This window comes from Perca flavescens, chromosome 4 (genome assembly GCF_004354835.1).
Source record: "Perca flavescens isolate YP-PL-M2 chromosome 4, PFLA_1.0, whole genome shotgun sequence".
Classification (NCBI taxonomy): Eukaryota; Metazoa; Chordata; class Actinopteri; order Perciformes; family Percidae; genus Perca; species Perca flavescens.
This window is the reverse complement of record NC_041334.1, coordinates 27,747,684-27,773,361: the sequence shown is the minus strand read 5'-3', so window position 1 is coordinate 27,773,361 and position 25,678 is coordinate 27,747,684. Positions and strand designations below refer to the sequence as shown.

At 39.3% G+C, this 25,678-nt stretch overlaps 2 protein-coding genes across 2 annotated transcripts; both read right to left on the bottom strand.

Moving 5' to 3' along the window:
- Nucleotides 1-4,625: 4,625 nt before the first annotated feature.
- cnpy2 (canopy FGF signaling regulator 2) lies at nt 4,626-8,963 on the bottom strand. The gene is made up of 6 exons (XM_028575189.1): nt 8,170-8,963; nt 7,869-7,975; nt 7,656-7,771; nt 6,946-7,143; nt 6,661-6,757; nt 4,626-6,527 (listed from the first exon to the last, which is right to left on the bottom strand). Exons 2-6 carry the CDS (start codon nt 7,966-7,968, stop codon nt 6,484-6,486), a joined length of 555 nt encoding a protein of 184 aa, XP_028430990.1. The 5' UTR covers nt 7,969-7,975; nt 8,170-8,963; the 3' UTR covers nt 4,626-6,483.
- Nucleotides 8,964-10,981: 2,018 nt separating this feature from the next.
- Nucleotides 10,982-19,422, bottom strand: LOC114553788 (natural resistance-associated macrophage protein 2-like). Its single transcript, XM_028575142.1, has 15 exons — nt 19,329-19,422; nt 18,075-18,211; nt 17,678-17,797; nt 17,004-17,123; nt 16,792-16,898; nt 16,601-16,671; nt 16,447-16,514; nt 16,172-16,327; nt 15,645-15,803; nt 15,414-15,500; nt 14,637-14,756; nt 14,392-14,541; nt 14,186-14,259; nt 13,582-13,735; nt 10,982-12,549 (listed from the first exon to the last, which is right to left on the bottom strand). Exons 1-15 carry the CDS (start codon nt 19,360-19,362, stop codon nt 12,442-12,444), a joined length of 1,665 nt encoding a protein of 554 aa, XP_028430943.1. The 5' UTR covers nt 19,363-19,422; the 3' UTR covers nt 10,982-12,441.
- Between the last annotated feature and the right edge of the window lie 6,256 nt (nt 19,423-25,678).

Below are 25,678 nucleotides of genomic sequence, written 5' to 3'. Positions count from 1 at the left end.
AACTCACATAAAGGTTCACCTGTATTGCATCACTGTGACACCAGTTGGGAGCAAGAAGGTAAGAGACAAGCCTACTGGTCTCAGCCCGCACCCAGAAAGCACGATGTCTCCGTAGAGCTGCAGGATCACAGAAAAGGAGAAAAGGAGGAGCTTACAAAATCAGATGGGAATCAAAGAAGCTTCCCAGAGCACAGACGACAGGAATCAGATGCTTTACATGCAAGCAGTCCTTTTAGTATCCAGGAAACACACCTACAGTATGAGGGTATGGTGTCTCTTCAACAACCACAAGTGTTACAAGCAGTTGAGAATAAAAAGACAAATGAGGAACCATCCTCAAAAGTCATTGAAGGAAGGAAGTTTAGGTTAAACAAAAAGACAGGTGGGATGACCATATTCTGCTTGGTGTCTCGAATAGCAGGCACCACAGAAACCCCATCTTTGCCACTTTGTACCTTGCAAACAAACATTCAAAACACAGAATTAGGAGACGTTTCTAAAGGTCTAAGGGACAGTAGTGGCAGTAATCAAACACACAAACTTGCAGATGAGGTAGATGGCAGAGAGCCAACATCCACAGAGCAGTCAAATACTTCTGATGCGAGAAATGTCAAAGCCAAACAGAAGGAGACACCAACCTGCGTAGAAAGTGAGATGCTTGAGGATAATATATTGAACAAAGCAGAGACAGATGGTGTCGTCACAGAAAAATTAAATACAAATGATGCTGATTCTACATGTGGGAGACAAGTTGCGGAGTCAGTGCAACCGGTGTCAGTTAAATACCCTTTGTGGAGGGAGCCTAGTATCACAAGCAGGGCTGAAACTAAGAGTTCATCCAAATGTTTGAAAGCAAACGGTGAGGAAAGAGAATTAGATGGTGTGCACAAGCAAGAGGACTCGAGTAAAGTTAATCCAATTGATGTTGAAGTAAGGAGACTGGACACCGAGACAGACACAGAATCTGAAGACAGTAAGGTTCTACTGGTTATCGACACAACCTGTGTTGTTGTTAAAATGGAGCTGATTCCATCACCCAAGAAAGAGCATGTTCACTATTTACACACCGAACACAGTCCAATTGACATTCAATCGACCGGCTCTCCTGAATGTGTCCAATCAAACAGTCAGCTGAATCGGGATGCGACAACTGACCAAAACTCAGAAAGCAACCCCTTCCAAATTAATGGAAGGCCTGAAACCAAACTAAACTCAGATCTCATAGAGAAAAAGGCACCTGAGGGAGAAAGTCAAATCTCTTCCTTCTGCACATCCTCATCTTCAGTTTCTGAAAGGGAAACGTTGGAGGAGCGTGCTGAAAGGATCTTAGGAATCCCTCTAGATGACTGCATTACTATGCAGCAACCTGAAGATGCAACGTTGCTTCTTGACTTGTGTGTGGAAGACCAGGAGGTTGAACCATCTCCAGTTAAAGACAACAACGTTGATGATGCAGTTGAACAAATCCCAGAGGACACAAAAGAAGAGGAACAGTCACAGAACCAGTTAGAGGTTGGCCAAACTGAGGAGGCTGTGTGTTCGCAAGAGAACGATGATGCCAAAGATCAGGCGGCAAATGAAGGTGCTGAGGATTTTGCAGGACTTCAGGTGTCTAATCTGTCTGAAGAGAATGACTCCCAACTTGAAATTGACATCAAACCTTCACCTGAAATTGAAATGACTGAGGATCCTCTGCTTAAACCCGCTAGTGAAGAGGGTACAACTGAGCAGGAAGAAAATCAGCCTATTGAAAATGATACCTCCTCTCACCATCCCTCTAAGGGTCTCAGTCCACCCAGCAAACTCTCTTATACTTCTTCGCTTTCACCCTCCCCAGACTGTGAAGCGCCGAACCCTGCTCTTTCTCTCATGATCTCATCCTCTGAGCTTACCCCTCTCATGCATATTTCAGAATCAAACATAGAGGAAGGTCCTGATCCTGAGTTGACTGCCCTCAATTCCGCAGAAAACCTAGCTCTTCACCCTGAAACCTCCTCTCTGCCTTACACCCCATCACCTCTTCCTCCAGGATCTAATGACTTTTCCCCGAGCTCCATTCCCCATACAGACCATTCCCCAAGCCCACGTCCTCTTGATTTAATAGATCAAACTGCAGAAGCTGTGTTCAGTGTTGAGGACCAGGTAAAAGAGGATGACACATCACAGCTAATAAACGAAGAGATCAGTGACCCCTTTGAGGACCCTGCCAAAGATATGACAGAGGAGCTGTTATTACAGCAACAATTTGAAAGTGGCCAACCAGATGATGATGCTTGTGTGAATGACAGCAATGTCACAGATGAGCAACAAACAGAAGAAGCCGATAAAGATCCTACAGGCCACACTATGGAACAGATTCTTAAAATATCCAAAGAAAATACCATGGAGGTTGATATTATGCAGCAACAACTTGAATGTGCCCTAGCAGAGGATGTTACTAGTGTTAAAGAGAGTCATATGACCGATGATGATCCTACAGGTCTTTTGGAACAGACAATATCCCAACAATACGTGACTGACAGTCAAACTCAAACAGAGGTCAACATTTTGCAGCAACAATTTGATAATGGCCAAGAAGAGGTTGCTTTTCTAAAAGAGAGTTATATGACTGAGGAGCAATCACAAAAAGAAGCTGATGAGGAGCCTACAGGTCTTATGGAAGAGACACTATCCCCAGAAAACGCTACAGACTCTCAAACTCAAACAGAGGTCAACATTTTGCAGCAACAATTTGATAATGAGGAGCAATCACAAATAGAAGCTGATGAGGAGCCTACAGGTCTTATGGAACAGACACTATCCCCAGAAAACGCTACAGACTCTCAAACTCAAATAGAGATCAACATTTTGCAGGACATTGAACCACCGACTGAACCCTCTAACTCTTGTCCTCCCTCAACTTCAGATTCAGAATGCGAGGTGTCTCAATCACCAGACGTGCTCTCACCCTCCAAACTTTCTTCTCGGCGACACACATCAAACGAGTCAGATGCAGAGTTCATCACTCTTTTGGAAATGGACTCAGTCTTTCCCCCAGCTCTAAATCCTGATGCTGCTCCGGCTGCTGGCATCCCAGAAACTGTCCTTCCTCCTCTTCATCTGGACTCTTGTGAAGAATCCCTTCATTTCTCATATTCCTCTTGTACGGATTCACCCACAGAGCTGCCTTCCAGCTCTTCAACTCCTCCTCTGCAAGAGGGAAGTGGAAGTGTTGACCCTGACTCAACCCTCAAAGAAGACCCCCAGTATCCCAAGTCCCTGTGGGATGCAGTTAATCGCATTAGGAAACATACAGCGCCTGACTCTGAGAATGAAGAGGAGGAAGTGAGTGAGCTGTGGGATCCAGAGAGTGTAGTAGAGGACTTGGATGTGATAGTGGGCATACATACTGAGAGGATAGTCTTTGATGGAGCAGGGCAACAGAATGTTTCAGCAGAAGGAAGTGTTGAGGATGTAGAAGTGGGACAAATCCAGGCGGATCCGTGCCATGAAGAGCCTTTACATGCTGAAGAAGACACACTGTCATGCAGCAGCACCTGCAGCCAAGGCTCTGGGGACACCGTTATTGTAGCAGATGAGGACGAGGTTGAGGAATCTCCACCTGATGCCGGGACGGAGAGCAAGGCTGAGGGGGAGCGATGCTTCTCTGCTAAAGTAAAAGATGAGACTGCAGCGAAGGAAGAGGGAGATAACAATGGAGACGAGAGCGTCACAAATAAGTCTAGTCAGAGGGAGGAGTGCCTGGTTGAGGTGGCGAATATAACAATGCAGGCAGTGGAAACGACAGAAACAGAGCAAGGAGAAAAGGAAGGGGTGGTTTCCGTGCCCACCGAAGTCTCCGACGAAGGGATGATTGAAAGTATGTCTTTAAAATAATTGGATAAACAAGGAACGCTAGTCTGATGTTGAGTTGAACATCTAACAACTATGTACCATCTACAGTTGTATTGTGCCTGATAAGGAATGAAAGTAATTTCCTCAATAACATTTGGTGGCAGATTTTGAATGTATGTTTTAGTTTTAGTGTAATCTTAGGCTTTTATTTTTGATGGGTAAGTGATGATGTATTTACTGTTGTTATAGAAATGTAGGAATTTGACATTAGGGAAATCTAAAATATCCAAAAAATCTGTTTGACAAATGTATTCTTGTAAAGCAGATCTTACATACTTTCTTTAAATCTATGTATCTGCTTTTTCTAGAGAGTATTTAAGGTAGATATGTGGCTGTGAAATTATGAAAGTTGATATAATAAAATATTTGATTATTTGGAGTGATTCATGGTGTGGTGATATTTCTGGCTAAGATCAAGCCATTGTTCTTTATTATAAGTAGATAAAATGACATTAAGTCCTTAAGAAAAAAGGAAATTTAAAAATAAACAAACTCCATCTGCTGAGGAAGATTGTGTGATACAAGCTCCAGAAAAGCTACTAAATGTACCTTGTCAACCAGAAGGAGTCTAAAAAACTTATTTTTTCTAGTGATGATATGTTGAGAAAAGTCCTACATTTCAGTATTTTCATGTTTTTCAGCAGTCCATTATTTTAAATACAAATATTACGTAGTAAAGTATTGGCTATATGTGTCCTCTCATCTCAATCAATTTATTTATCGATTTGTCACGTGAAATCATATAAAAAGACAATTTCAGTGAAATGTAATTCCATTTATGCATTAAAACAGTGATACAAATCATTCTCAAAGAAATTTGTCTAACAATACATTGAAAAAGTTATGTAAACATGCAACAAACTGCCTACAGTATGTAAACATTTTAAATGTTTATTATCAGACTGTTACCAGAACTTTTGCTTTTTATAATAATTTGGATGATATCTATTTAAATCAATCTATGGAGCAAGATAAATATTTTAGTGAATTAACCGATTTATGATAGTTTAGAATTTAGAAGGTAAACTTGTCTCAAATATATTTCCATTGATTAAAGACAAAACAGATGCAGAGAACTTACAAAATGCATATATAAAAAGGAAATATCAGAATGTTCAAATGAGACAGCAAGTTAATTTAAAAAATATATATATATACCAAAATACTTTTCATCTACATTGACAGTACAGCATGAAGACTTTCTAACGGAGTATGATTCTTTAACTCAACAATCAGCTTGTGGACTACAGCACACTCTGGTGGGCTTACACTGGAGTTCAGTTTTACTAGGCTGGAGAAAACAGAACTTTAGTCTTGATGCTTCAAAGTAATAACAAAATGCTTTAACTATCATAATTCAAGGCGATTGCATCTGATTTCTGTAGTGATTAATGGAAAGAAGGGGTGTCCTTTGCCTGCTCCTGAAGCTATAAACTATTACATTACATTTCATCCTTGGGTGTGTTTTAAAATGTATTGGCTACAAAGAAGCATAAAGTCCTAATTACACACAAAGCAGAATTTTACTTCCTTCCCTAATTTTTCTTTTGTTGAGTTTGCTGCAACTTGCATCTGATTTTCAATTGCCAGTTTCTTTGGTGAAAAATGTTTGATCGGTTCATGAGGACATTTCCAACATCAACCCACCCACCTAAAACAGCAACATTTTACATGTTTTCTTAAGTGTAATACATTTCACATCAACAGTAACAATTCTTAAGGGGCTAATGGTGATCAATCTTTTAAGAGTGTGACATTACATTAGCCTCGTGAGACCGTCCTGATCTCGCGAGCTCCAGCAATCCATCTGGCGGAGTCAGGTTAACATTACATAGCTAGCCACTCAAATCATCTTAATGTATCACCTTACATAATGTGTCTAGAACTTAGAATATTTAACCAAAAAAAGTTATTCCTGTGATGCTGTGATCTTGGACAGTTCCATAAAAACTGGTAAGCATTAAAAACTAAAGCTAGAACTGAAAATATAATTTGGCATCAAATGACACGTGTGTTCATTGATGAGCGGGAAGTATGGGTGAATAAAAAACACTAATGCACTTTTTCCTGACTTTAGTAAGGACTTTATCAATGTAAATTAATATTAAATTAATATTGACCACTTGACCAAATTTCAACCTCATCTCTGTGTACTTGTGCCTTAAATTACAATGCTTAACCTATATACACAATTAATCCTGTAAATAATTCAATACATACTGGGAAGTATAACTTAATTTTTGCAGTTTCACAGTTTCAGTTTTATCTGATGAAGAGCATTTGAAGGCAAGACAAGAGCCTCCATATAAAACACAGATTATTGAAAAGTATAATAACTTACAGTATATAAAGAAGTGACAAGATGGTCCAAAGAGATACGGCTAAAAAATGGCAAACTGGTCCTTAAATTGTCACAGATCACAGAAATAACACTTTTATTTTCAGGTCGATTTTCTATTATCTTACATATAAATGTGTGTACATCTTCCACCACTGCCATGGCGTAAACCGGTGATAAGAGACAACTGAAAACATCACCCAACGTCTCCATTTCAGCTGAGGAGAGACGGCAGCCATGGCGGGATGATATCAAAGTTCGTCGTGCTGCAATTTCAGAGCGTGGTCACAGAGGTCTGCAGAGCACACAGGACAGGAAAACAATGAATTCAAATACAGCTGCTGGCGCTGCAGTGAAACAACATAACAGAAATGTGTACTAGGGCGTAAAACTAAGGATAAAAATAAAAAATCAAGTCAAAAACACACCTGTCCTCTTGCTACAGAGTTTGTCTTTGACATTATCTGTCTCGTGAGCGAAGAATTCAATGACTTCATCTTCATGCTGCTCAACAATTGTTTCACACTGGAGAAAAAGTAAAAAAAAAAAACAAGATGCATAAGTATAAGTCAGCATAAGCATAAGTCACATGATTTTGAGGTGTGGGTTGCAAGAAATATATTCTTATATATTATCATCATTAACAATAAAAGCATAGAAATGAAAGACCATTAAAACAAATGATGGTGCATTTAATGGAACTTTGTACTCACTGCAAATTTTAAACTGCCTGTAACTCTTGAATCCAGGGTGGCCTCTGAGAGGTCCATGGCCTCGCCGCTCCGAGATTTTATCCTAATATAGGACTTCCTGTTTGTCGAAGAATCTGTGTGCTCGCCGTAGTCCTCCATCCTCTCACACACATTCTCCATCAGCTCAAGGAGGTTTCCCTCGGAGCGAGCCAGAGGAACCTGTTGGCATCAAAGGTCATGAAAAACTCTGAATTTAAGAAGATGTGAGGTTACGCTACAAAATGTAGTAATAATACATTAGGTAACAACACTTTATTTTGCAGTCCAGTTTTGTTGCTCATTAAACAGTAAGGTGACAATGTGTTTAATCGCCTGATTTTTTGTTTCTCTACTCTCACTAACACTTATGACAATATCCCAGAGTACAGGGGGATGCCATCAGGTGTCTTGTGTTGTCCGACCAATAGTCCCAAATCCAAACGTATGCAGTTCATCATCATATAAGACAAAGAAATTTGAGAAGCTGAAACCAGAGAAAATCACTTAAACGATTAATCAAATCAATCGTTGCCTAAGTCTATTTAGTTAGGTTAGTAGCATCTCATCCCAGTGAGAAACAGTTGATAAGCCAAACGCTGCTCAAACAAACATGTGCAGCACTACAGTAGTAAAGTGGTGCAGCCTACAGAGTGGATCTGACACATTACTACGTGGCTGTGCAGCAGCCTCACCTCTCTGATGGACTGGCTGCCGTCCGGGTTGATCCTGAAGGATCCCGTCTGGATCATTTTCTTTGGATCTATTTGGGAGATGGCCCACTCCATCTCATCTACCAGAGCCCTGCAAGCTGCGGTGAGCAGAAGGAGAGCACCCACGCATTAGGACATTTTCTGTCCTGAACAGAGAGTGAGCGAGGCAGCAACCTACAGTACAGACGTACATACCTCCACATCTGATGTCTTGTCCTTGTCTGGCTGCCTGGCTGAAGCTCAGAAGGAGACACAGAACCACACGTGTTGTGAGCAGAACGGCCGCTTCCCTCATCTTGCATCTAAACACAGATTTCACCACAACAAAAGCTGACACATCAAGCGGCAAAAGAAACATTCAAGTGACTCTATAGCCCCTGGTAACCTCTTTAGCCACTGCTAGCTACAACAATGTTTATGTCCGACCACCATCCAGCAACCAGAGAACAATTCAGTCACAGAAACACACATCTTGTTACAGTTTCATTCAACTTACAAGTTTCTGGCAGTGTTTTCTGAGACCACCCTTACGCTTTCACACCACGCTGTTCCATCGCATTCGGTGGAATGTGGTGACGTAGGCAACGGAGCTGCTGGACAGGATGGAGCCGCGCGCTCCAGGCGCGACTATAAAAGAAAGACGGCGCCCTCGGGTGGCCGGGAAGATGCCAACGGCTTCGTTCCTTCCGTTTAACGTTACTGAGGCAACCTCTCGGAGTCAGCTCCATGCTCGGCTCAGTTGACCTTACCGGTTTATTGTAGGCTACATGATTAGGGTGACCAGACCAGAAAAAAATTCGGGACAGTCCTGGAATCCCGAATCCTGACCTAATTGCCCCGAAAATTAGAGCAAAGTCTCAAGAGCAGACCCTGGAGTAGTCACAGTCTGATGGAACATTGAAAACTGTTCACGGTGGGTTTTAATTGCTGCAGCCAGCTGCCGTCATCACTTGATGATTTTAATGATTTTGTATTTGTATTTTCGGGTTTACAAGACAGACAGTTGAGTTTCTGAATAACAATAATTAATGTTACACCCACACCCCCCTCCAGTCTCGTTCTGAATTTTAGGCTACCCATTCTCATCATGACGTTTATGGCGGCGGGTGAAAGTAGGCTATTTTTCCTTTAGCTCTCGTAAAATGCTTGGTTCAGTTAACTTCTAAGGCCTACTTTAGAAGCAGCCTCTATAAACTATTAGGCCTACTAACGTTAGGCCTACTACAAACAAGGATAGCATAGCCTATTTGTGTGAAACCTTGAAAAAACTACCTATAAAGTGATTTAACAAAAAAGGAGCAAACTGCTCATAGGTGCAAGTCAGTCACTACTCATGAAGTAGGCCCATAGACCGTTACAGTCTATGAGTAGGCCCCAACGTTAATCGCTGGGAGCCCTATCAAACCCCTTACCTGCAGGCTATCATGCTTATTTTGTGATACGGGGTCTAAAATGTACGATGTAGCTATAGGCCTACTGCTCCTCAGCAATAACATTGGTGCTGTTAAATCAGACACTGATGTAGGTGAAATCCCCAGCTGTCATAGTAGGAAAAGCAAATATGCTGTCTTAAAAGAGCAACATGGTGTTTGGGCTTCAGAACCTATATTTTTTATATTCAGCAGGCCGGATTTTAAGGGGTCGCCAATAACAACCTATATACCTAGGTCAACTTAGTCACATTTGGGAAAATGAGCAGTATCTAAACTAATTTCTAGTAAGAAAGAAATAGCAACATAGATTCTGTTAGTGGGGATACAGAATAAGGAGCAGCTGAGTGTAATTCATTCTGCAGTGTTTTTCTTTAAGATCTTTATGAATAAGATCCAATATACAGTAATGAATTCTTGTCTCATTTTTTTTTACTAAAAGAAGAAATAATAGATAGATTTGGAAACAATAAAGATTTTAAAAGTATTTTTCCTTTTTTTAAATCAACAAGAAAAAAACCAACATTCACATAACAGATATGGCAGATTATTTAAAACAACAGATGTTGTCATAAAAATAATCAGGAAAAAACACTTTCAGTACGGTCTCAATACTGTATCATACTGTACAATTGAATCTAATGAATGAAACAATTACAGTAATTCCCATGCAACAAATGACACAGTTATCAATAAGAAATATGGTTTAACTGGGGGCAGTGCCATGTTTTCAATAGATTTCACTAGAAGCTAGATTATAACAGCCAGGTCATTTACGCGTCACGTGTGACCAACATACTCCGACCAAATGCACTTCTCCGGCACGGAGATCTGTTGATTGAATGTTGAGTCCTCCTAACATCATTTGCTAACTTTCAAGTATTAACCTAATGCTGTGTTCCTCCATAATGTAAAACTATTTTATTATAAAAAGACGGCGGCCGCCTGTATACGAGAACTACTGTCTTTCTAATCTATCTTTTTAATAAACTGTCTGTACACTTACGAAGTTCTCAATGCTTCGGTTAACATTTAGGGACCCTCATTATGCTAACGTTGAAGTTTGGTGATATTTTGAGCCCTTTTAGTGGTATAAATAGTGATTTGTTTTTACTTCCCTGTCCCCGAATAAAAGCGTTGTAAGCTAATCAGCGGTCCGCGCCAGCTTCTTTCAAGCTCCAAACACATTCGATTAGCATGAAAACATGTCCCAGAGAACGACAGAGTGGGTACACATCTGTTATTAACCCCTAGGTTCGTTTTGCGCCGGAATTGTCCTTTAAGCTTCCTGTGGACTTTTAAAATCTACAGTTAATAGTAATAGTAGTTTATTCTTAGTGGAAAGAAACAGACATACACTGAGACAGGAAAACAAAAACATTTCTGAAGTTAGTCTTAAATGAATCAGTGCAGAGCGCTAGGCACACTGTAGCCTAATTAACAGATGCACCAGAATTAGCGTAAACATTTTCTATATTTCAATTAATCTGTTCTGACCTTATTTTATTCGGAGCTGTAGCATTTTTGAAATACAATTCACAGAATTGCTGCTTTCGAGGGTTTAACGATAGATTACAGACTGTAAATCCCTCTGAGACAAACTTGTGATTTTGAGCTACATAAGTAATCTTGACTTCCTCTTTACTTGTTATGACTTTTGTTTTTAGTTCTCCTTTAAACAGCTTTGTCATGAAAATAACAATTATGACTACAGCATTATTTTGAAGCTACCACATCACGTAAATTACTTTCCTTCTCTGCATAGCAGTATAAATAAGTCTCAAAGTTTTCAAACTATAACCATATGTATCGCAATATGACATATTACAATGCATTTCTATGAAGCTTTTACCCACAGACAAACAATACTAAATAAAATATGTGGAGTAGAGGTTTATCATGGAAGAAAGCAAAAAAAACAAATATTTATCCAACACCTAATCTCTCAGTCAAGAAGAGATTAAACAACATCTGCATCAACTGCACAGTGATACAAACTTATCTTCCTTCATCATATATGTATTATCTTTATTTCATCTTACATGTTTGCTACTGTGTATACTACCGCATTACATTGAAGTGTAGTTATATTGTTTTTACAATTGTCATTGTATAATGTTTGTGACTCATCAATATGTAAGTAATTGGTCATTGTATTTCATTTCCCAGTTTCACCCTTTCTAAGTCAAATAAACTGAGTTATGACGATCCCAGTCTCCAGTGCTTGATGGTGGAAGGTGTTTAGCGGCTGGTCAGATTGCCCAGGGTTACGTGAATACAGGACAAGACACATTTCATGGTAATATTAGAATAACAGAGGTGCAGAGATTACCTGGAAACTACCAGAAGCATTTCCAGGAAATCTCTGCACCTCTGTTATTCTAATATTACCATGTAATAAAATAGAAACAGGCAGTTTTGCATTTTGCACTGCTGATTCATGGTTGCTACACACAAAACTACCAGAAGCATTTCCAGGTAAGAAGTCACAAGATAAAACATATCATTTGTAAAGTATTACCTTGAAAAAAAAGGGAAATACATGGAACATAAAGGGTGGATGAATTATAATATGGTAATTACCAATTTTCAAGATTCAAGAAGTTTTATCTAATTTGGAAGGTATTACGCTGATAGTAGCTTATAATACTGTGAAAACAACATATATTACCCCATTATTATCATGTTATTACAATATTAATATAACTATATTACCATTACCCAGATATACATATGGTATCATCGAACCCTTTCCTAGTTATTACATCTGTTACCTTCTTATCACCTTATTACCCCAGTTTTACATCTTATTACTGTGATGTATTACCCAGTTGTCGGGAATGTCTTTCACAAAGATGTGGTGAAAATACAAGCTAAGCTGCTATTTCCTTTTTTAAAGTGTAGATAGCATTTTATAAAAATGGAAAATCTGGTTTAAAGATATAGATCATTGGGTTATTAATCAATAGAGTTACATGTTGTATAAACCACTCATGTCACAGTATGCTGCTTTACAAGCAGAGATGAATATAGATATTGCCTGTGAGGATTGTAACACTAATTGATTTGCCAAATTATGTATATACATTTCCTAGAAGTTTTCGTAATCATCAAACACTGGCCTTGAATTTTCTGTGCTGGTTTACTATCAATTTGGTTCTTTGGGTACCTAAATAGCACCAAATTCTGATACCCAGCCCGACACAAAATAAACATGTGCCATTAGCAGTAAATGTGCTTTCAAGATCCTACATGATCTAGAAAAGTCTTGGTTGTGTACATGGCTCAGTGTGTCCAAGAGGAAAGAGGAATGCTGGTGGTTACTGTCCTGTTTGGCTCTAGGAGTCGTACTCAGACTGCTCCTCTATGAGCACAGCAGGTCGATTGCTTACCCTGCTGCCAAAGTCCAGGCAGGAAACCCCCAAGGCAACCAAACAGTGCCATGCCTGCAGACAACAACACAGGAGACAGAAGTCACACTTATGCATGAAATATGTTTTTAATATTTTTTTTTTTAACTAAAACAACAGTGAGACAGAAGACCTCAATACACCAAACGCAGTCCATTTTCAAAATATAATCTAAGTTTACTCCATCATCATCATCCTGCAAACAAATACTATTTAAAGCATTAGAAAACTGTCCAATACATCACAATTAATAAAACTGTTTTTATATTTATCTTTTTGTAATTATGTTATGGTCAGGTTGAGTTTAAAAATATGATTAACAGCGCCTTTAATACTGGATTACTATATCCTAATTACACTATTTTACCTTTACATCAGCTTCAAAATCATTTTGATGCTACTCTGACTTGTAACAGGGAGAATGGTAAAGCTTTGCGAAAATAAAAGGCTGCAAGACAGACGCCGAGCCGGCCATCTTGCTGTTGGACCAGCGAGTAGTTTTAACTACGTCTTGTGTTGTTGCACTTGCTTAATGTTTGGTTATGTTAGCAAAGTTGTGGACTCTCTAGTTTTTGATCCTAAGTAATGTAATTGTAACAAATGCACATGTACAGCTGTCCAAATTTACCACATCGGTGTATAAATTGCCCTCTGCAACTAAAGGGGCACCAAATAGCAGAATGTTAGGCAATGTTGCTTAAGTATGAAGTTTGATTTTGATTTACTTAAAATGCTTTTGTTTGTGCTTGTGTATGTGTGTGTGTTCTCCCAATTGAAACAAATTCAAGTATAAAGATTAGACATGTATTCATTGAAATAACATTCAAGTTAGTTTGAAAATTGATATTTAAAAGCCCGTCAGTAGGCAATGTTCTATAAACACATCTTTGTGTAAAAAAAAATCTTAAAGAGCAAGACAGACTGAAGTAAATAAGATTAATTTAAACTTAGTAACAAGTTTATACTACTATACTTTGTCAGAGAATCATTGTCTGCATTAAAAGAAGGTTACAAAATGTACTAAAAGTGTCTGAGAAATGAATGTAGTGCTGCAGTAATCCTACTCACCAGGTAGACTACAAAGCACAGATAGGCTATGGAGAGCAGAGCAGCGAAAACATAGAGCAGCACACTGTTCAGCGCCATCACGTAAACCACCACAAAGTACATGTTGATTGCACAAACCAACAGGATGACGATACCTCCGGAAATCTTCCACACCCTAAAGAAACAGGCAGTTTATTTAGACCATTGAGAAATAATGTTTTTTTCTCAAACTAACAGTCTCCTGGTGTCCTTCTGACAGTAACACTGAGGAAATTCCTAGTTTGTGTAACTCAATCTTGGCCTGTCTAAAAACAACTTTGGATGTGTTTTTTCATAAACAGCTTCAAATTAAATTATCAGTCTACATGTCTGAAGAAGGTGAAACGCTCAATAAACATCGTAGTTCATAATAAACTTGTCTGGAACAGAGTCAATCAGGTCACATTGAGCAAACAAGTTGCATTTGATTTGTCGATGAATAACTAAACACAAAGAAATTCACCAACTGGCTGTCGAACCAAAAGAGATCACGTCTTTCACTTTCTTAGTTTCAACTTGAATGGACTTTGATCGTAAAACACATCCTGAGGAATGAATGATAAAGAAACGTATATCTTTCACTCACATTCCGTTTGCAAAGTCGTTCATTATGGATGTCAGACTGGTAAAGGTCAGAATTGGGATCAATGCAAATGGTAGCTGTTGAATGGAAAGTCAAGTCAAAGTGAATATTTTCACAGTATTGTGTAAAACACAACAGGACAGAGTAAGAGAAGGTTAATGTTATAGATTTATTATAGAAATAATGTTATAGAAATGATTCTTCCCGACCAGTATGCTTTGAAGCACGTTGAGGAAGTCGTTCATCCCGGTCAGATGCTGAACATCCTGAAAAATGGCTACCAGCAGTGTAGGTATGATGGCAACGGAGCGGGTCAGCAACACACGAGCAAAACGGGACCATCGTAGGTTCAGGAAACCCTTTGCAAACACAAAAGTAAAAACATGAGCACACACACTTTTCTTTGTTTTAGTGTTTACCCGTTTCCAGGTATTTAACCAATAGGCACATTTACCTCCATGACAAACTGCCCAGAGTAAGTGCCTGTCATGGTGGAACTCTGTCCAGCTGCCAGGATCCCTATTGCCCAGATGTAGAGGGCTGCAGGCCCAAAGACACAGCCCAGGACCACTCCCTGAACAAACAGACATACCCACAGAGAAATGAATTATCTATCGACAGTGGTTGAAATGCAGGAAGGAAGGGGAAAGCTGTTCAAGAAGTAAAAGTCAGTATGAAATATTCATTATTTTTTCATTGTCCGTCATTTGTCTTTTACAGAGAGAATGAGAGCAGCAGAGAATAGTAGGAGAACATAAGTCTCATGTCATCGACATATTCTTTATGTAGCTCGAATGGTAGTAAGGCTCAAGGGCATCCGGCTCTACATTATTGTGCCACACATGAAATGCACTTGAATAGCATTTATTTAATTTGAAAAAATCTGTGAATGTAAAAACATCTTTGGTAGTTATCTTAATTTTCCAGAGTACCTCAGTCAATCATGCACATATTGCATAATTTCCTGTTAGTATAAATGGTTAAGTATGTTGATTTATTGTATACTAACTGCAAAAAACAGCACAATACAGATTAGTATATAACATATACTACATACAATTAGTATGTAGCATGGAATTGGGACACAGCTCAAATGTCTGCCATGAAAAGGTTTGTCTCTTTTCCATACGACATAACTAGTTGTATGAATATAGTATAGAATTACTAAAATATGTCCTCCAACGTCAATACAACTGTGATTTATTGTTGTTGTGGTGATGACCAAACATACCCCTTTGTAGATGTCCACCTCCAGTGTGCCGTTGTTGAGAGGGAAGAGACCTGAGTGAGGGCTGCCGGTTGCATTGCACTCCTTATTCTGCAACCAGGGACACACACGCACATTATGAGCCACAACTTAAAGCTCTGGACACTGCGTGTCAGCAGCACTTATCAGAAAACAATTATTCCACTGTTTAAAGCAGCAGTAAAGAGGAGTGGATTCTTAATATTGTACACCCACCATTTCAATATTGGTTTTCCCGTAGAAGGCCTGGGCAAAGACTGCTACGACAAAGACGTTGATGAGGAAGGAGACGAAGAGAGCGACAGTTGACTCGATGAAGTAGTACTTGTTGGCTTCCTTTACTTCTTTCTTATTTCTGCGATCGATGTCCCGAGACTGGCACATAAGGAAGTAAACAGAAAAACTCTCAAATTTCATCAAACACCCAAAGTCTGCTTTAGGAATGTTTTAAAACTGCATTCATACTGCTGAGTTTATGGGTATAATTCATACTGTGTGTCAAAATGTATACTTTGTGTCAAACAATGACAAATATGCTGTAACTTTTGTAAATTGTATAAAAAATATGGATGGAACGGCTAATCAGTTTATCAAAAATTATTGACAAGAGTCAATTTGACATAAACATGTATTTAGAAATACTCTAGAAACTTGAAAAAAAAGTCTTCACTGGTTTCTGTGTTTGTCAAAAAGTTCTTCAGCTTCTCCTAGAGTCAGTGACAAGTTCTATTATGCCTTTTAACCTTGACCAGCGCTGAGTGCAGGTAGATGTTGTGGGGCATGATGACGGCGCCTACGATTCCCACTGCCTGCTCCAACTGCGGAAGCCCACAGCCGGCACAGTACGGCAAGAACATCCCCTTCAGCAGCTCCCCTTGGTCTGGACTTACCAGCACGTACTACAGACAGGCAAAAAAAGAGAGTCAAACATTTCATGGTGTCATAAACGTCTTGGCAAAAACTCTGTCAGCTGTTAACAAACACTTTAATTATATTGGAAACTGCAAAGTCCTATTACCTCGTAACCAAAGCTCAGAGCCATTACGGTGATGAGGAAGCCAAAGAAAGCTTCAAGTTTCCTCAGGCCTACAAGGAGATACAAACTGTATCAACGCGGAGATGCACAGCTTCTTTAGACATTGATTGATGAGTAAGTGATGGTGTATCCGTACCGTATTTGTCTAGAAAGAGGAACACAAATGTGTCTGTGATGGTGATGAGGACTCCTGCCCACAGTGGAATCCTGGAGGAGAAAGAGAAGAACTACAGTAACTCCGTCCTCACCATCATCAGAAACAGAGTCTTTGTAAATCACTAAAAATGTTTGCAGTCACTTTTCATGGACAAGCAGTGAAGAAGGTACCTGCCCACAGAGAGAAGGTTGAAAGCTATGGCACAGCCAATGACTTCCTGGATGTCTGAGCCAATAATTGCCAGCTCCACCATCAGCCACAGGATGATCCGAGGAACCTGAAAAAGAAAAGAGATTTTACACAAGTACAGTCCCACGCATAAAACGTTAATGTACAACAAGAAAAGAGAAGTTCATGTGTAATGAGAGTAGGGAATGCTCACCGTGGGATATTGGCGGTTGCAGACTTCAGCCAAGTGCATCCCAGTGACGACCCCGAGGCGTGCAGCTAACCTCTGCAACAGCAGCCCAATGACAGTGGCTCCAAGGAGCACCCATAGGATCTAAAAAAAAGGAAGGATACAATCAGCATTTCCTACTTTTGTAATACTATCCTACTATGTAATAATTCCTAAATGGGAAGTTTTACTTTGGCAGACTGCCAAATTTAAATAATAGCTCATGTGTAAATTCTTGCTCATGTTAGCATTCAAAACTGGCATTTTTGAGATGCCTTTCCTTAGAGAAATATTTTGATCAAGCTCATTATATGTCACTCCTCTTATACACAAACACTAAGAGAACAAGGCGCATTGTGCTCAAAGACAGACAAAGTAGTACGGCCATTTTGCCTTCAAATTAAAATAATGACACTTTTAGGGAAAAGGGGAGAAGATATTTATCGTTGTGAAGAGAACAACAAAAACCTGTGGAACCACTTCCTCAAATATGGAGTTAAAAAATAAAAAAGCTAAAATAGATACCAATCAAAAGGACACTGTATTATGGTTCACATTTTGTCCTAAACCCACATCCATTACCCAGCAAAGTAAACTTGCAGAACAGCCATGTTTTGTTTGGATGTCTAGATTAACATGTTTTTTATACTGTATATCACCTTAAAGCCAGCTGTAGCTCCAGACTGCAGGTCAGACTCAATGTTCCCTGGATCCAAGTAAGCAATGCTCATCAGAAACCCTGGTCCGGTGAAGGCCCAGAGCTTACGGAAACTGAACACCTGAATAGAGGGACAGCAGAATTTCATCATTATTACCTATGTTGTAATTTGATTTATATAGTATTGTTTCAATTCCAAAAGAAAATGTGTTTTGATTCTATCAAATTCTAATAAACTGTCCAACAAGGGTTAAAGGTCCCATGGCATGGTGCTCTTTAAATGCTTTTCTATAGACCTTAGTGGTCTCCTAATACTGTATCTGAAGTCTCTTTCCCAAAAATTTAAAACTTCAGTTTTGCTGCTTATTTAACACGAAACAGCGGCTGTGAGACAGTACCTGGCTGACATTCTCGGGAATGGCCACCTTGTCTTCAAAATATGTGGAGAAGGGTTCATCCTGGGCCACTGGTGAGACCGGAGGAGAGATGGAGCTGTACTGGTTAGTCTGGACTCCATCCCACTGAGGGGAGTCTTCTAACAAAACCAAAGAGGAGAAAACTAAAATTAGTGATGAGAGAAGAGTAAGAGTAACATAAACAGAGAAAAAGTTATCCACTGCTGGAACACTAATAAGTCTTCCATTAATTCCACACTTTCTGTATCTCAAGGCAGGTGCCATTACGGAAAATCTATTTTTTTTTCTACCTGGATAACATTCTGATCAGTTACGATAACTTTTCATGGACCCATTCAATGCTGAAATTTTCATGGATGTGACACAATTACTGCAACAATGTGCTGTTGGCCCTGCAACATTATTTGAGTGACCTTATTGTATATTATGGCACCTGCAATATATTGACAACTTAATAAGAGAACCTGTAATTTGCCCCATAAAACTATTTTTCTCATTGAAATGAAGAATAATTTCTAGAGCTCTGCTGTGCTACACGACTAACACTTTTGCAAGTGCAACCTTTGCTTATTTTCAACAAATCCATAACCAAACTCTCCACTTAAAAAAAAGACACAAAAAAACAACTTTCTTCTGAGCTAAACAAAAAATTTTTATTTACGTTATAAAAAGAAAGAAAGTGGGATCTCGCTAAACTGGATTTTCTTTTATAAATTAGGCTGCCTTCTAAAGAGAGACCAGTGAGATTTTAAATTTGAACAGAGATACAGCAGATACATGCAGAACAGCAACAGCTCTGCAAATAAAAATAAACCAAACCAGACATTTCTAGCTTTCTTAAATAACTTGAAAGAGCACAAAGCACAGCTCTATTAAATCTTTAGTCAGAGTATTGGAGACGTGTGTGAAGGAGCTTTACTGCATACACTTAAAGATTAAGCCATTTGAGCCAGTTTAATGACCAGAAGCAAACATCACGAAAACCTCACTGCTGATAAGCAAAAAGCAATTTAACCTCGCTTTCAAAACTGCTACATAAGTGATTTAGTTCAATTTACATGCATTTGCTCAGTCAGTAATAACCTGTGATTTGGGCCACATCATTCAAATCTTAAAACCAATGACTTCATCAACATCTGTTATGAGAACACAATTAAAGAAAAAGGATTACAAACAAAAGACTATTCAATATTCACACACTTAAAAATCTACCAGTAAACAATGTGTACTACTCACTGAGTTTGGACTTTTCATTCTTTCCTCTCTTCATCTCCAACTCAGTGCTGATCGCAAAGTCCACTGTTCCCCAACAGTGACTCAGCTTTTATACGACACTGCCTTAATCATCACTTTTTTGTCATTAGATGTCACAACATCACATTTCTATAAATGACCCGCAAAGAGAGGGACTTGCCCTTTACACTTCAACGAATCACACAGCAACACACAAGCAGTGATAAAGTTCACAAAAGAAGCAAGGGAAATTAAAAGCATTTTGATTTTTGAAGGAATGAAGAAAAGAAATCTTCCTTTATGTAAATATGTTGAGTTAAATATGTATATTTTTTAAATGAGGATGGGATAATGGACAACAACTTAGAGTTTAGGCAAGAGTGCAGAAAAAAAACAAAACACAAAAAGGGCCAAAAGGAAAACTAAATAAAATGTTGTATACATACACATGATCTAATAAGACATACATAAAATAATTAGGCAAAACACATATAGGCTGTTCATCTACTTTATCACATTACATCTGATCACCTCATGATTCATGTTCTAAGAAGCCAATTATCCACCTTTAAACATAACTGAGCCTCTGACATGGAAGATCACTGTGAGAAAAGGTGACTTTCACAAGCATGTTTAAGGCTTAAGCATAGAATGACTACAAAATAAAAACCTCAGTAGACAAAATATTTCATTAAAACTGTACTGTGTGTGACAAATACTGTATATGTCAAAATCTAAGCTTTGTCTAGCTGCTTTGTCTAGGAAGTGATTAGCAAACTGAGTAGCAAACTGTATATTTTTAAAAATCACGCATGGAAATGTACAGTACTGTGCTTAAGTCTTAGGCTGGTGTGAAAAAATGCTGTAGACTCAGAATGCTTTCAAAAATATAAATGCAAGTGTGTGAACAAAAGAAAAATCTAAATCACATCAATATTTGGTGTTACAAGCCTTTGCCTTCAAACCAGCATCAATTCTTACAGGTACTTGCAAAAAGTCTGGGATTTTGTAGGATTGTAGTCAGGTGTATGATCAACCAATTATAGTATATAGGTAGTTATACTGCATCAGCAAGGTCTCTCCCAGACAAATATTTTAAAGCAGACTGGTGTTTCAAGATGTGCTGTTTAAGCTCTATTGAAAAGCACAAAGAAACAGGCAACGTTGAGGATCGTATACGCAGTGGTTGGCCAAGGAAACTTAGTGCAGCAGATGAAAAACACATCAATCTTATTTCCCTTCAAAACTGGAAGATGTCCAGCAGTGCCATCAGCTCAGAACTGGCAGAAACCGGTGGGACCCAGGTACACCCATCTACTGTCTGTGTCCGGAGAAGTCGGGCCAGAAGTGGTCTTCATTGAAGAGTTGGAGCCAAAAAGCCATACCTCCGACATAGATACAAGGCCAAGCGACTCAACTATGCACGAAAACATAGGAACTGGGGTGCAGAAAAATGGCAGCAGGTGCTCTGGACTGATGAGTCAAAACTTGAAATATTTGGCTGTAGCAGAAGGCCGGTTGTTTGCCAAAGGGCTGTAGAGCGGTACAATAATGAGTGTCTGCAGGCAACAGTGAAGCACTTTGGTACATTTCTTGAATCATTCTCGAAATTTGCAAAACAGTAAGTGCATTTCTCAAAACAATTCGTAGAAATAGCAAAACACCATGGATTACATGCAAAAGCCAGTCTCTTGCTCAAAATCCTTAGTTCATCTCTCAAAAGTAAATATATGTGTCAATGAAAATATCAGTGCCATCAGAATGACAAGTCCTTGTATCATTGTGTACGGATAAGACAATCAAATTGCTTAGTCATTGTCAATATAACCGTGTACTCTGGAGGGATGTTCTGATGTAAACTATAACTAAAGTTTTGATGACTATTATTGTAAATTGTAGGTTACACCTTAGCGGTGTTGTGCCTGAACGCATTCATTGATAGTTCATGAACTTGTTCGTATTTTGGGCGAATGTGAACTGAACGTATTGGAGCCTATTACTGCCTGATGAACGTTACTGTGAACTTGTTCATTCTGGTGTCTGTGAACGGCACGCTCTCTCAGTTTAACTTCGTTCTATGGACCTTTTTCACAGCAGACATTTTGACTTGTCATAGTAGGAAAAGCACCGCTGAAACTGATAACCTTAACAATGGCTCAATTCCATCAAGTGTCCCAGTAAGCTGTTTCAGTGAGTCATGCACAATACCAGGGTCTCTCCTAAGTGGAATGCAGACATCATTAATGGTTTTGAATACACCTGTGCTTTTCCTACTATGACATGTCAACATGTCTGCCGTGAAAAAGGTCTATAGGGTGCCAGATTTCTATAGAGCCTTCCAGGCAAAAACCTGGCTAAAAAAACAGCGTAAACGGGCATTAATATGTAGCGGAAAAAACAGCCAATCTGGAAACACCAGCCACCAGGGTCGCACAGCCGCATGCGTCATCAAAACAAAAAGCAGCATGGAGGCAACGAAGCAGCAAGGAGGCTTCGTATGATAATTTAAACGGGAAAAAAGGTCGGTGAGGATGCGAAAAATCTTACATTTCTGTGCAAACTTTGCCCTCCGGCTTTCAAAAAGAAAATCCACACTTCAGTCACATGCACAGTAAACCTGAAACGGCACATTGAACTGATTGGATATGAACATTAAATCGGACGCGTAGTTTCAGTGTTAAAACTGATAAAATAATGCTGTCTGTGGTTCTATATGGGCTGTGGCAATAATTTTGAAAAATAATACCTTGCTGCAACATATGGAAAAAAAAGAACTGTGAACTTAGTTCAAAATGTTGAAGTATGAACTATGAACTGAACTAGTTCATTTTAAAATTTGTGAACTGAACTTTGAACTAGTTCATGTAGAAAGTGAACTTTCCCAACACTGCACCTTAGTGTATGTGGGAGTTTGATTGCAAGAGACTGGAAAAGATTCATATTTCCGCTTTTACTGTAATTTGTTGACAGACCATGTCATTGCGATAGAGAAAGAAAAAGACAACACTGCACAGCACAAAAACAAAAAACTGAAATGTGAACATAGGACATCTTCTTAGGGAAAACTGTACATGCAGTGCTGTAGGAATTACAGTGCAGTCTTCCTACACCGCCTGACGTTCATTGTAACATTATGTTGCACTCCGGCTATATACGTATATACTTTCCATTTGATGGTTCATGAGATGCACCTTCGTTAGAGAAAGTCAAGATTCACCTGGGAGCAATTTACCAATTCAGGACAGATTTAGAAAAAAATGTCAACAACTTGTTCAACCATTTTGCATGTAAAGACTTATGCTATGAACTAATGACTAAATGTTGTGGGGGGTGCGACTATTCAACAGAGACCTATTATAATACATTTTGATCAATGTGACATAAGTAATTGATAATGTAGGAAACAGCAGAGAATTGTACATAATCATTTGCATGGATGTACCAAAGTATTTGCAACATGTTCAAAGAAATGAGAAACTGCTTTTTTGATGTGCACAAGTGACACAATGAAGTGAAGATTGAACAGGTAGATTTGCAAATTTCAATTCTGATCTGAGAAATGTGCCAAAGTGACTGAGAAAAACTGTAAGAACTATTTTTAGAGTAAAGAAGAACAAGAAGTCCTGGAAGTGATGGCATGGCCCCCACGGAGCCCTGATCTCCGCATCATCGAGTCTGTCTGGGATAACATGAAGAGACCGAAGGATTTGAGGAAGCCTACATCCACAGAAGATCTGTGATTAGTTCTCCAAGATGTTTGGAATAACCTACCCGCCGAGTTCCTTCAAAAACTTTGTGCAAGTGTACCTAGAAGAATTGATGCTGTCTTGAAGGCAAAGGGTGGTCACACCAAATGATTTGATTTAGATTTCTCTTCTGTTCATTCACTGCATTTTAATAATTGATGAAAATAAACTATTAACACTTCCATTTTTGAAAGCATTGTTAGTTTACAGCATTTTTTGATTGTTGCATCGAGATGCATCGATAATCGGTTTAGAATCGAATTGTTGGCCTCTGAATCGGAATCGAATCGTGAGGTGCCAATCGATTCCCACCCCTATTCAACATGCATACTGACACAGAATGTGTATTGCAGCCTGAACCGAATGCCCAGAGTGTTTAACATTGGAGAACATGGCAGGTATGTCTGTAATGTGATGGTCATGTTTCTGTTATCTTAAGCAGTTACAGTGGGGCAAAAAAGTATTTAGTCAGCCACCAATTGTGCAAGTTCTCCCACTTAAAAAGATTAGAGAGGCCTGTAATTTTCATCATACAGTAGGTACACTTTTTACACAAAAAAAATCCAGAAAATCACATTGTAGGATTTGTAATGAATGAATTGGTAAATTCCTCGGTAAAATAAGTATTTTTTCACCTACAGTACAGGCCACAAGTTTGGACACACCATCTCATTCAATGCGTTTCCTGTATTTTCATAACTATTTACATTGTAGATTCTCACTGAAGGCATCAAAACTATGAATGAACACATGGAATTATGTACTTAACAATAAAATGTGAAATAACTGAAAACATGTCTTATATTTTAGATTCTTCAAAGTAGCCACCCTTCGCTTTTTTGATAGCGCTGCAAACCCTTGGTGTTCTCTCAATGAGCTTCATGAGGTAGTCACCTGAAATAGTTTTCACTTCACAGGTGTGCCTTGTCAGGGTTAATTAGTGGAATTTTTTCCCTTATTAATGGGGTTGGGACCATCAGTTGTGTTGTGCAGAAGTCAGGTTGATACACAGCCGACAGCCCTATTGGACAACTGTTAGAATTCATATTATGGCAAGAACCAATCAGCTAAGCAAAGAGAAATGAGTGGCCATCATTACTTTAACAAATAAAGGTCAGTCAGTCCGGAAAATTGAGAAAACTTTGAATGTGTCCCCAAGTGCAGTCGCAAAAATCATCAAGTGCTACAACGAAACTGGCTCACATGAGGACCTCCCCAGGAAAGGAAGACCAAGAGTCACCTCTGCTGCTGAGGATAAGTTCATCCGAGTCACCAGCCTCAGAAATCCCAAGTTAACAGCAGCTCAGATTAGAGACCAGATGAATGCCACACAGAGTTCTAGCAGCAGACATCGCTAGAACAACTATTAAGAGGAGACTGCGCGAATCAGGCCTTCATGGTCAAGTAGCTGCTAGGAAACCACTGCTAAGGAGAGGCAACAAGCAAAAGAGATTTTTTTGGGCCAAGAAACAAGTAATGGACATTAGACCAGTGGAAATCTGTGCTTTGGTCTGAGGAGTCCAAATTTGAGATCTTTGGTTCCAACCGCCGTGTCTTTGTGCGATGCAGAAAAGGTGAATGGATGGATTCTACATGCCTGATTCCCACCGTGAAGCAAGGAGGAGGAGGTGTGATTGTGTGGAGGTGCTTTGCTGGTGACACTGTTGGGGATTTATTCAAAATTGAAGGCATACTGAACCAGCATGGCTACTACAGCATCCTGCAGCGACATGCCATCCCATCCGGTTTGCATTTAGTTGGACCATCATTTATTTTTCAACAGGACAACGCAAGCTCATAGCGTTGATCATCTCTGGCGCCCAGTGCAGCTAATGAGCGGTGTCTGTAGCCCAGCCGTCCCCTTTCCTCCGTATTGATCAGCCGATTAACAGATGAGCCACAGCAGTGGCGAAGCACTCCACACCTTACACCGCTGTCTGCTCCTGTCTCGTCGCCTTTACCAAACGTGCGGAAACACGTTTCCAAACCACGTCCTCCAACACGTTTCCAAACCACGTCCTCCAACACGTCTCCAAACAAAAAGTTTTTGACTTGAATGTTGAGGCTAAACCCAAGCTTTAAGCCCCTGAGGTGCTCGTCTACGGGTAGAGTAATTGACGCACTTTTTACCTTTTTGATCAATGAAAGTCCAAGTCATATTTGCAGTTAACGCCATTGGTTCAATTTATTTCCATGAGATATTCGTTGGTTTTCCAGACAAATTACTGCTTGTGTATGCTTGTGTGGCGTTGGTGGGTGTGTGTATGCGTGGTCAAAAACTGTATGTGCTTCCCGGTTACACCTGAGGAACCAAAGATTGGTTCCTATTTATACCAAGAGCACTAATTGGCTCTTACAGGCCTCATTCACCAACCGTTCTTACGAAGAAATGTGTTCTTAAACCCTTCTTACGAACTTTTTACAAAGATTCTGGCATTCACTAATGTTTTCTTAACTTGGATTTGTTCTTAGCTAAGAACAAAATCTACGAACACTGAAAAGCACTCTTACGAACATTTGAGTGATGACAATTTGCTCAAATTATTGCTTACTGCATTTTATTTAATTCTACAGTAGTTTACAATTATAGTATTGTACTGTAATGTA

Bases quoted from the DNA above. Each gene is read 5' to 3' on its own strand.
- LOC114553788 (XM_028575142.1), bottom strand. From the start codon at position 19,362: ATGAAGAGAGGAAAGAATGAAAAGTCCAAACTCA. The intron at 16,328-16,446 runs GTAATAGGACTT...GCCTGTCTGTAG, and splicing joins CTCTGAGCTTTGGTTACGAG to TACGTGCTGGTAAGTCCAGA. The intron at 13,736-14,185 runs GTGAGTGAAAGA...CTGTTTCTTTAG, and splicing joins AACGACTTTGCAAACGGAAT to GGTGTGGAAGATTTCCGGAG.
- cnpy2 (XM_028575189.1), bottom strand. From the start codon at position 7,968: ATGAGGGAAGCGGCCGTTCTGCTCACAACACGTGTGGTTCTGTGTCTC. The intron at 7,772-7,868 runs GTATGTACGTCT...TGCTCACCGCAG, and splicing joins ACAAGACATCAGATGTGGAG to CTTGCAGGGCTCTGGTAGAT. The intron at 6,528-6,660 runs GTGTGTTTTTGA...TGTGCTCTGCAG, and splicing joins ACTCTGTAGCAAGAGGACAG to ACCTCTGTGACCACGCTCTG.